The sequence below is a fragment of the Podarcis raffonei genome, chromosome 9, assembly GCF_027172205.1.
Source record: "Podarcis raffonei isolate rPodRaf1 chromosome 9, rPodRaf1.pri, whole genome shotgun sequence".
NCBI lineage: Eukaryota > Metazoa > Chordata > Lepidosauria > Squamata > Lacertidae > Podarcis > Podarcis raffonei.
The window spans coordinates 30,439,742-30,451,965 of record NC_070610.1 but is presented as its reverse complement, the minus strand read 5'-3'; the positions used below and the strand labels follow the sequence as shown (position 1 = coordinate 30,451,965).

The 12,224-nt window shown below is 39.1% G+C and overlaps 2 protein-coding genes across 6 annotated transcripts in view; both read left to right on the top strand.

The window, feature by feature from the left end:
- TRAPPC11 (trafficking protein particle complex subunit 11) overlaps positions 1-8,190 on the top strand; it is a 73,683-nt gene extending 65,493 nt beyond the window's left edge. Inside the window, exons 30-31 of one of the 3 annotated variants that reach the window (XR_008332086.1) lie at positions 883-1,009; positions 8,086-8,165. Coding sequence is in view for 2 of the 3 variants with exons in the window: in XM_053402507.1 (XP_053258482.1) it covers positions 883-915 (33 nt within the window). In the remaining variant the exon portion in view is untranslated. Of the gene's footprint in view, positions 1-882; positions 1,119-8,085 lie in introns of those variants that run through there. The other 2 variants (XM_053402508.1, XM_053402507.1) reach the window with 2 other exon arrangements.
- Positions 1-12,224, top strand: part of STOX2 (storkhead box 2) — a 127,887-nt gene that overhangs the window by 21,632 nt on the left and 94,031 nt on the right. The gene's annotated exons all lie outside the window — the stretch shown is intronic.

Here is a 12,224-nt window from a genome sequence, read left to right as displayed (position 1 = left end):
ACCCCACGTGGAAAATTTACTAGTGATTTTACTCCTGTTGTTCCACTGTTGTCATTCCACCAATACTGAATTACACCCTGTTGCCTCATTCACATTTTTAATAGGATATGTATCAGATGGAGGACGAGGAGAGAGAATTGAGGTTGAAGAAAGAGTTGTGAGCGGAGGGGCGCCCTTTCCCCATCCTTTGGACCCCCTGGGAAGCTCAACAAACCACCTGTACCTGGAACTGGGTGTGGAGAGTACAGTTGAATGAGAGACAGCTGTGGGCAGGCTGAGGAAGTACCATTCGCCTTGGGCCTGCCCATAAAAAGCAAGTCTAGAGTGAGAGACTAGACTAGAGTTCCAGGAACTCTTCTTCTTGTGATACTTTTGTCGGTGAGGTGAAAGTTTGTTTGGGCCCTGGGTGAGAACCTGGAGGCTGAAAGGGAGTGTGCATCAGAAGAAGAATGACTTTATATTGATTTATATATATTAGTATCTTTGTATTAATATAACATTTTTATATGTAATTGTGTATTTTTGTAACATTTTGTTTAAGTTGTCTGTTGTTGCTTCAGTTTTCTGTGCACAGTTTAGAGATATTTTTTAGTATATTAAGACGTATATAAATTTTAAAAAATCAAATCAAATAGGAAGGGCACCCATCAGATTTAACATGTAGGAGCCGGAGTTTCAGCCAAATATTTCTGCAGACATTTCCACATTATCTAATAACTCCTGGACATTTTTAATTACATGTTTATAATTGCACATTTTAATTACAAGCTTAATATGTGAAAACAGAATTTACCTGTCTGTTAATGAACAGTAAGGTATTAATTCATAACCCAGTGGGGGATTCTGAGTATTATCCGTGTCAATATGTTTTGTCCTTCATAGGGAGTGACTTCCTTGACCAACGTGAACAGCTGAAGGACTCATTGGTTTGGTTATGGCAATTTCTTCAATATTGCATTTCACCTCTGGGACATATAAAATTATTGTATACTACTTTATACCACTAGAGGTCAGTATAAACAAAGAAATAACGGTAGTAAGAAACATTTTGTAAAGGAAACCCTGATTTCTGCAAAATAAAATAACATATTAAAAAGCTAAATAATATATATTTCAAAGCCAGCCTGTATTTCTTCTTCTGTGATAAATACTGGTTTAGGCAAACCTGTGATTAACCAAAGTTACCCATCTTATCCACTCTTTTAGATAAGGCTGACCAGTAGGTGATTATTTTGGTAATTATTGTGAAAATATATCTAGCATACTGTTACTAAGTAAGTGGCTCTTGTGGTGTTCTTGAGTGGGTTTCTGGTTATAACGTTAAAAGAGAATTTTAACATTTCTTTCTAAAATTATGTTCAGAGCAATCCTAACTGTGTAATACTGTAACCTGCCCTGGCAGTCGGGACTTTACGGTGAAGGGCAGGCAAGCAAGTCATACATATACATACACTTGCTTGCAGGATCATTGCCTTGTTGTGGTGAGTGGGCTTGCACGTTCCTATGAGCGAAGCCATCTGGAGTCTCATACTCCCAGCAGGGTCACCCAAGGGGGTACGGTCAAAGGGGAGGAGCTAGACCAAGAATGATCCAAGAAGTCCTCAACGTCAGAACAGGCGGAAGATAACAATGGCTGTAACGGCGGATGAAGGCTGCAGCACATAAAAATCTACCGGTCGTCGTGATACTCATGCCATCGGAATAGACTCTAACTGCGAAGACTGTGCATTGGTCAGCGTGCACTGATCTACACACACAAAACAAATTCACGTACAGGCGTCTTCCAAAAATCCACCCCAAACCCAAAAAAGTCCCATGGCGATTGGCAAATGGTAACAGGGGCAAGACCATGAAATCTGGAAGCCCCTAGTCGTGAACCAGCCTGTGGGCGGTGGATACAGATTCACTCGTTCTGACTCAAGGAATGAGGCAGTTGTGTAGCTCGGCAGCTGAGCTGTCGTATTTAGGATACACTCTGCTCACCATGAAAAGGGGGGGGGTAGAAAAGGTGCCCTAAACATAGTCTGCCTCCCTTTTTCCCTGACTGGATTACCACACCACCCAGCAGTTGTAAAAGACAATTGAACTTTGGAACAAGGAATATACGGACTTTGTTGGATAACACAGATAATGAGAGTTCCAAGCTCAGGATCGCCATCATTGCAAGAGAGTTGCAACAAATAAAAAGGAGGCTACACATTCTTCTGGAAAGGTCTACCTGAACAAGAACATCAAATACATGGAGTAGGTTTTGCTATCAAAAAGACCTTGTGAAGCTCTCGTCAGGAGTCCCTACTGGCATTAATGAGCGGCTTTCAACCTTTCGAATAAAACTCACCAAAAACCAACAGGCTGCTATTCTAAGCGCTCATGCACAAACACTGGATGCCGATGAAGACATTAAAGAAAAAAATTAGTTTCAGTGGATACCATCCTATCAGATAAAATTATCCTCCTGGGTGATTTTAATGCAAGAGTTGGGCGAGACTTTGATCTATGGCCTGGGACTGTTGAGAAAGAAGGAATTGGCTACAGCAACCAGAATGGAATCTTACTTTTGACGATATGTGCAGCGCATAACCTCATTATTACCAACACACACTTTCAACAAAAATAAATTTAAAACATCATAGAGGCACCCTCGGTCACACCACTGGCACCTCTTAGACTATGTCCAAGCTGAAGATCTCTGTGATGTGCCAGAGTTATGACGAGTGCTGATGACACTGAAAGGCCACTGCCAGTCAAGAGTAGATAATTATGGGATGGAAGGTACTGTAACTTACTGGCCAAAATATGCTTTGCAACTGGAGCAGATGGAAAAATGGTCTGACTTGTGTTTGGCTGTTTTCATTTCCCTATTCATGAGCTAAGAATGGAACTCAATATCTAGTACAGCTGTAATCTTAAAGGGCAGCATAAGGATCTAATCAAAATCTAAATATTTAAATCTAAAATTCAATCATTCAAACACTGTTTCCTTTAAAGTAAAATTTATTTAGCAAATTTTCAGGCTGCCCTTAAATTGACATCTGGCTCATTCATTAAAGGATGCTCAGCTTTTTCTTACAATGCTTGTCTACAGAACTCATCATTTTCTTGTCTTTTCCTTTTTCTATTTAGCTTAGAGTTCAGATATTTCTGTACAAAGTATATATTTTAATTCAGAATAGATTCTCGGAAGATGCGGTGAAGTCTTAAAAGCCAAAAATTGGCAAGAAGTCTGGAAAAATGAGGGTTGCGGCAGTAAACTTGAGATGTATAATTTTACCAATCTAATGATATTTGACAGTTTCCCCTTTTCAAGAACTTTCCTATGTAAACATTGCCGAACTGGAGTATTGTAAAAGCCACTTAAAAAAACATTCTTTACTGGCTGGATTTAAAGCTTTTGTTTGGCCGTGTTTTCTTTTTGGCATATATTACATCCTCTTTCCCTCTTCTGTCTGTTTTAGTTTCAGGTTTGTATAGTGGTTTCCTTTTGCCGTTCGTCTTCTTAGATTCTCTGAGGTCAAGTGGTTACTAGTGAAAGCTGAAATATGAGCAGAGTAGTGTTTTATATACTCCCCACCCCTCACTAATGAGTTCTGTTAGAATTTTCCAAGGCGTTTACAGTCATGGACCAAAACTATACTGCGGGTTGACAAGAGACAGAGCTACAGTAATATGTAATTATATATATATATCTTTATGTTTTATCTCAAGCATGGATCAGAGTTGAATACAGGATTAGGAATTGGTCAGGATAGGACAATATCTAAAGGCAAAAGCAGTGGGTTGTATTGTGAGGAGTGATTTGCTGCAAGGTCCAAATGGCATCAAATTTGGGGCAGAGTTCATGCACATTGAGAGAATGCAGGGCTGTTGTTAGGCTAGAGCTGGGCTCAAGAACAATCTGACTGACATGTTTTGTACCAGCTGAAATTTTCAAGTACCATAGTCTTCAAAGGCAGCCCCATATACAGTGCATTAGGGCTGGGTGGTATATCAATATATAGTCCAAAACTGGTTTGAAGTCCATATCGGAATATCGGTTTCATAGTTTTTGACCTGGCAATATATCGCGAATCATGATGTGTGTTAGGGCTGGGCGATATAACGTCCAAAACTAGTTTCAAGTCCATATCACTGTATTGGTTTCATCATTTTTGACCTGGAAATATATTGCAAATCATGATGTGTGTGTGTTATGTCAAAATCCCAATGTGGGGGAAAATGTGAAGCTAGCAAAAGCGTCTACATATCTCCATCCTTATTTAAGACATCGTGATATATCAATATATCATGATGTTTAGCTGGTGATGTATCATGATGTTGAAAACCAGATAGTGCCCAGCCCTACAGTGCATTGAGAACAGCCATGTTGGATCAGACTGTAGGCCTTTAAGATCCAGTAACCTTTTCCCTACACTGCCCAACTATATGCCTATAGGAATGTTCTAACAAGCAGGACCATGACTGCAGTAGCCCTCTCCAACTTTTCTCCAGTAACTTGAGACAGTATGTAGCTAACAAGGAGTGCTTGAATGCCTTGTCTTCCATGCTAGCAGAACATCTTGGCATAGAGAAGAACCAGAGGGAGTATATTTAGGCTGGTTAACCTAACTACCTTCCCTCTGCAATTCTCTGAGCTCGCTACCTTCTCCAGAGGAATGGGCAGCCTTTGGAAGTGTGTGACTGCTGAGGAAAGGGAGAATTTTTAAAACTCCTCTACCCCCCCTTTCAGTCACAGAAGCCCCAACTGCAGTAAAGAAGCACACAATTAGATATGTTCTATTGTTTTTCTTCAAATATTCACATTTCCAGGAAGTGGTTTTTTAAAAAAATAAATAAAAAGTTATGAGATAACTTCAACAACCCCCTCTATTAAACTTTAACTTTTTAAACTTTAAACTTTAACTGTTTTACTACAAAGGAATTTCAGAAATAGACTGGAAAGAGAAGCTGCTGAATTACAACTCATTACCAAACTTAAAACCATGGAGAGACCTGGTCTGAACAAAGACATTGGATTCTTATCTCATTATACATGACAAAGCCATTTTTCACCTTCTCACCCCTTGCTTTTTCCTGTAAGACCTATTGCAGTCATTAAGAGTCGTCAACAGGCTCATCACAGCTATCTGCCAATCACCCATTCCCACCACCCTTCTGAGTAATACCCCTCCCCACCTTCTCACTATATAGAAGGATCTGGCAACTTCTGTTTCAGTGTATCTGAAGAAGTGTGCATGCACACGAAAGCTCATACCAAGAACTAACTTAGTTGGTCTTTAAGGTGCTACTGGAAGGAAAAAAAATTTTTGTTTTAACTTTTTAGTACCTCTTCAAACATTTCATTAAAAAAAAATCAAACAAAATCTGATTTTGCTCGTGACATTAGAATTTGGGTTAAAAAGAAGAAGAGAGGCCTTTTTGCAAGTTGGGGGCAATTTTAGTGAGTGATAGAGAGCCCAAAATGGCTCAGGATTTTTCATACATTTAACAAATGTGTGAGAATTCAAGATGTGGTCTAAAGAAAGCAGTTTCCGAGTGTATTAAAACTTGAAAAAAAAGGACCAGGATTGTTACTTGTAATTCGATAGCAGCAGGCTGTGAAAAACCAGAAAGTTGCCAAAAGATGACAAAGATGTTTCTCAACAAATTTGTGGAGTGAGGTTTTTTTTAAATAAGTTTAATACAGGGAGGTCTATAAAAATTGTGCTGGGTGTTTGTTACTTCCAGTACATTGCAACAACTAATGGATGTCAGGCCCCTGTTGCTAATTAACCCATAATGCACCTTGAAGACCTCTTTAGTTCAACTTTCTTATAAATTAACACCTAGCCAAGTTTTGACATGGAATTTTGACTATAAGTAACACAGGCAGAAGTTTGTATGCAGTTTGATTCCAGTTGCCATTTAAAGTCTTCAAATCAAACACAACAGTTCTTGGGCTGCTCACTTTGGTGGCCCTCAGGAAGGCGGCTTAGCTGCCTCTAGTTTCAACAGTGTGTTCCAGCACTGCAGTTGGGTCTGGGCCCTTCTGCAAGGAACCACTTGTATCTTTGTCATAAGCTCCCTATGAAGAAGAAGAAGAAGAGTTTGGATTTGATATCCCGCCTTTCACTCCCCTTCAGGAGTCTCAAAGCGGCTAACATTCTCCTTTCCCTTCCTCCCCCACAACAAACACTCTGTGAGGTGAGTGGGGCTGAGAGACTTCAAAGAAGTGTGACTGGCCCAAGGTCACCCAGCAGCTGCATGTGGAGGAGCGGATTACGTGACTACCGCTCTTAACCACTACACCACACTGAACTGTATGTTTGCAGTGGCTCTTAGAATTGGGCCACTACTTTCTTTCGATGTTACTGTGACTAACTTGGCTTTAAATGTTGATGTGCTTTTTTAGGGGGATGGCAACAGCCAGAGTTTAAAAAGGGTCTAATGTACAGAATAATGTATACATACTTACACTGATTGAGTTAGATGCTAGGATAAGCTAATGCAACCCTTAAATCCTAGTCTAGACAAAGCCCTTGTGGCAATGTGAAGGATGCTGTGGAGAGCCAGGGGCACGCCTAATGTTTTTGTAAATTAATGGATTTTCTGGCCCAAACCTCTGTATGGAGGATGTGGAGTGGGCTGTAGCTGATAGTCTATGGCAGTCTGGCTGCGTGCCTGTCTCTGTTCTCACACTGGTTTGGAAAGGCCTCTTTGAGGCAACAAGTTTCATTTATTCAAGCATTTGGTTGTTTAGCATATTGAGTGCTTCTGTCTTTATTTTCTGTCAATTCAGTTTAGGATTGCTTCACCATTGAGCTAAGAGTTCTTTTTATTTGCTAATTTAAAGTCTCAGAATGTAAATTTATCTCTTTCTTTAATATATCTATACACAAAAAATATATAATTCCTAATCTATAGTTCAACCCGATTTAAATATTCTGCATACACATTGTATCCCAGACTAGATTCAGAGTAAGTACAGCCTAAATGCATATGAAGTTAGAATACATGAATACTACTCTGTTGTAAGCTATTAAGATACATCTTTCCTCAACATGCTTGCCTCTTTGTCTGTATTAGCACAATTGCTTTTGAGTAAAATTGTATTTTACAGACTTGCAGGTCCTGTAGCTTAAAAAAAAAGCGCTTCCACTTTGTTAGGCAGTCAGAATTCATAGTCTGCAGCAAGAGAATATATGTTAATCTTCTTAAAGGCAGCAGATAAGATTTCAGAATCAGATTAAATATTTGTGTTCCAATGTTAGCAGACCTCCGTGGATCTGTCTGACAATCAATAAATCCTCTTCAGATTCTTTGTTCCTTCTGTCTGCCTTTCACTCTTTTTCAAGTTGTGAGCATTTAAATCAACAACAAAATTTATGCCGTTTTAAAATGTTAAATTTTAAAACAAGACAGGTTAATGTTTTATTTGGTTCTAACTTGGATTTGCATCTCAAGTCTTTGGCTGCAGTAACTTTAGGGTGCCTCATCTATGTTTAGAGGAGGATTGTTTAGGACAATGTGGGCAGATTAATTCATGCACTTCCTTTTGAGCAATAAAGGGTGTCTTGTGACTAGATCTTTATCATTACTCTCATTGGTATTTAACATAAGAAAAGACTCACTGGTGGATGAATGGTTCAGCTAGACTTTTTCTGCTGTATAATATACTTTTTATTTCAGAGTTCCAAACTCTCTGTCAATAATACTACAATGCTACTCATTAGGTGTGGTTTTTTTTCTTTTTGTATTTTTGCGATCAACAAAAATGTAGTTGCTACCAGAAAGAATAAACTGTACTAGTTCGGAGGAGAAAATGTTAGTTAGCCTACTTTCTTAGCCAATGTTGTACAGTTTGTACATTCAATTAGCCTAATCACTGAAAAGTATAAACTAGGCACAGTGACTGTTACCACTGATTGAAAAGGTATTTAATGTTATTGCCCTTGTTAGGCACTGCTGCTCATTAGTTGTGCAGTAGAGGGCACTGTTTTTATGTCAAAACATGAGCCAAACATTTGGTTTGGTACATTAGATGAATGCTTTTTAAGTTGCCACTTTGAATTGCTTTCTAAACTATTGTTTCTGTCTTACTTTTTCTAGCAAAATTCTGGTTTCCAAGAAGATTGACTATGGGAAATGACTATGAAATAACATCCCCCACTGCCAGTGATACACATGCACATTGCTTTTTATGGGGTTCTTAAAATATTACAGGCTTTGTTGAAGTGATATACAGTATGCTTAATGCTTACATATATGGGGTGGATTTAATTGAACAGTGCAAACAGAACTGTCATCTGATAAAGAATTCCAAAGACTTGCATAGGTGAAAATCTCTGCCCATTAGATGTCATGTTACAGTGTTGTTTCTCGCTGTTCAATCATGTTATGATATTATTATGCTGCGAACGCAACATGAGCTTTCTTATGATAGTCTTGCATAGCCTCCACTTTGGTTTGAGAAGTGTCCCACCTCCCCCCACCTTTTATTTTGTAAGGAGGCACAGCTGGGCCAACCTATTCCTCAGAGCAGGTATGGAGTGGTGATCAGGCAGAATAGTATGGCAAGGGCTTATTTGTTTACATGGTTAGTGAGTTGTTGTTATATCCTGCTTGCTTTTCTTTAAAACATGGATGAGGAGCCTGGGGCCCTTGAAATCATGTTGGAGTATAACTTCCATCACCCCTAAACACTGGTCATTCTAGCCGGGACTGATGCAAGTTGAGGTCCAGGAACATCTGAAGGGCTACAGCTTCTCCCCTCCTGCTTTGAAACAATCCATTGAAGTCAGCAAAATATTACAGCAAACCAAAATACAATGCAAGCTGTATCAGCCAAAACAAAGCGCCCCAAAATAAAAGTGGGCAAGAGGCACATTTTATCATCCTAACAGGCCTTTCCCAATGCTGTATGAAAATGCCTGTTCTCAGAACATGGCGGACCAACTAGTCACCAACTAGGGGGCCAGGTAGTCCTTCTTCAAGAAGGGATGTGGTGCTGCAATTGAAATGTTTCTCCCCTCCCCCAGTGTACCTACCTGCCATATGGTGAGGAAATTCTGAGAAAGCCTCTGGTGTCAATTGAAGTATGAACAGGTTGTGCTATAGGTTAAGCACAATGTTATGGATGTATTGAACTTTTCTCTAAGCTTTTAAAATTTATGTTGTTGGTGATTTATATGCAAACCAAAATATTTGCAGAACAGTAACACTTGTTCAGTTCTCTTGATACAGCAACATAGTCTTAAGTGTCTGTAGCATGCAGTATCAATCCATTTTATGAACTCTGCTAGGATTGCCTACTCTCCTGTCCCTCTGTACAAATAATGAATTTGCAAGCGTATAGTTATGACAGTGTTTCAATGTTTGTGGGGGGGGGGATATTCATTCATTAGAAAGACTTTTTGGTGATCTTGTCATGCACTTTCCGTATTTTGCATTCAGTTTCAATAGTTTAAATAGAACCTTCTGAATTACTTTGGTTTCATTGTTTTTCTTCTTGAACAGCAAAGAACCTGGTAACTTGCTTTAGCTGAGTTATTGGAGTCTTAATTATGCAAAACCAAGTCAATGGCTTTCCCCCTTTTTGCCTCAACAATGCTTGCGGGCATATATGACATAGTGTATATGTATGCATTTATAAGTAACATATAAATATGTAATGAGTTATTGTAGCAGAAATGCATATAGATTATGGAGTTTCAAGAATACATTCCAGTTCCTAATTTAGAGTCATTGAAAGATACCAGACTTAATGTGGTTGAAACCTAAAAAGGCACCCTATTATTTCCAGGCAAGTTTGGCAGTGGTTCAATGAAAAGAGAAGAAGTTGGTTCTATGTGTAGCCCTCCCAGCACATTGGTAGCGGGTGACAGACAATTTGGCCTGGATCTGGAGAGCATAAAACACAGCCCAAACAAGTCAAACTGGCTTTAGCTTCCATTGTTTTCTCTGTATGTTATAAGGCTCATTTATTTAATTATTCTGGTAAAAACCTGTATTTGAAAGAAAAGGCAAACAGATGGTGTTCATAAATATTGCTTAGTATGTAACCTTTCTTATATTATACAGTAGTGATTAGTTCTCTTTTTTTCCTGATAGAGTATCACTAAAAGTCTTTTTTGGAGGGAAAGAATGAGTGTCACATGTAATAGGCCCACCTTTACTCTGAAAATGCATTACAATTATATTTCTGGATTAGGTCACTAAGGATTGTTTTGTACGTGCAAACCTTTTGTTGACAGTGTGTTCAGTCTCAGATTCTTGCTTTCAACAATGTGGATGTAAGACTATGTGAATTAAAAGCACACCTCTATATGGGATTGCAATGCACCTTCTGATCACTGTGGAATTTTTAGGAACTGTGAAGATATCTGGAAATGCTGCAGTCCTATGTAAACATGGACACTTCTTCATATGGGACTATCTCGAAAGAGCTGTGGGCATTTGTGAGCCATGATTATGCAAAGAGAATTTGTTGCCTTGTCACATTTGGTAACCAAGCTCTTAGCCTGTGATCCAAGGAGGGAATATATATGCAAATAGGGGAGCCCACCTCCTCCTGGAAGATTTATTCATTTCACAACAACAGTTCCATGTCCACAGAGGCTATACTCTTTTAAAACACTGGTAACAGACTTGCTGTGGCAGAAACACCTAGATTTTCATTTTTAAAAAAGTTTAAATAACCTTTCATATTATTTTCCATATTGTATTTGTTTCAATGTGTTGCTATTTAGCCACCATGGGCTTCAGTTTGAGAGAGAAACAGGGTACATAATTAATATGAAATAAAATTAAGGAAGCACCAGTCCTATAAACAATTCGCCATGTTCACAAGCAAGAAACTGCAGTTTTGAACTGTTTGGGATCCATGTAATGGCGAATGTTGGCTTGCCGCTAAACCAAAAGTGAGGCGAAGTCACAGTATGTGAGGGGAGGAAAGAGGGCAGGCAGAGCACAAACACAGGGTTCATTCACAAACCCTTTATTTATTTTAGATACAAAGAATATACAGAACAAGAACAGTAAACTTAAAAACATGAAAAGGCTCCCTATTTCACCCATTTGCCATTTACAAGTTGGTAGGTGGTTGAAATGGCAATGCGGGTAGAATGAGCATGCTCTTCCCTACTGCCATCCTCATCTGTTAACTTGCTGAATTCTTAATGCCTGGAGAGGGTTAATGGAGTAAAAGAAAGGAGCTCGTGAATCCAAAGATTGTCTGTGAAGGGGTCTCAACCATGTTCTCTAGTAACCTCCAGGATGGACTACTGTAATGCACTTTAAATGGGTCTGCCCTTGAAATCCAAAAGTTGCAACTAGTGTGGAATGCAGTTGGTGTCGATGGCAGTGGGCCAGATGATCACAACTCCTGTTACTAAACATCTGTACTAGTTGCTAGTTACCTTCAAGGCCCAGCTCAGGCTGCTTATGTTGAATGGCCTGGATCCAAATGTATGAGATAATGCTTTCTTCTGTACCACCCTACCTGTGTTGGTTGATCAGTGGGAGAGGCTTTCATGGTGGTTGCTGTGTTAAAGGAGGTGTATAGTCCAGGGACCTGCGGAAGAGCATTTTTGGTGTTGGATCTGTGACACTAGAATGGCACCCCCATTGACGTGCATCTTGCCCCGACTCTGTATTCTTTCAGATACTGGGCAAAACCACACCATTTTTGCCAGCTGTTAGTGGTTGACAGTTAAGTCATTTTTGGGGGTGTTTTTGATTATGCTATTTATATAAATTCTGAGAATTATTTTAATGCTTTCATTTAATATGTTTTATATTACTTTTTTTTTGTAAATTTGCTTCTGACCTTTTTTGTTGAAGGGTGGTATCTCTTAATAAATAATGTTAAACTGTTGTTTGATGCTATGTGTGAACAAGTAACTGGCCACGTTTGCGCACAACACTAAGCCATGGTTTGTTTTAATCATGATCTATTGAACAAAAGAGGATCAACTTTGCAGATGAGCAAAGTAACTGCAAGTTGTTTTTGTAATATTGGTTTTGTTTTCTTACATTTTGTGACTCATCCAGGTACATAGAATCATAGAATCATAGAATGTCGAACAGCTTTTACTGTCAGGAAGTTCTTCCTAATGTTTAGGTGGAATCTTCTTTCTTGTAGTTTGGATCCATTGCTCCGTGTCCGCTTCTCTGGAGCAGCCAGTGAGCATTTGGGCTGGGACACTGAAACAAATCAGAGTACCATTTTAGACCTAAAAAGGAACCAT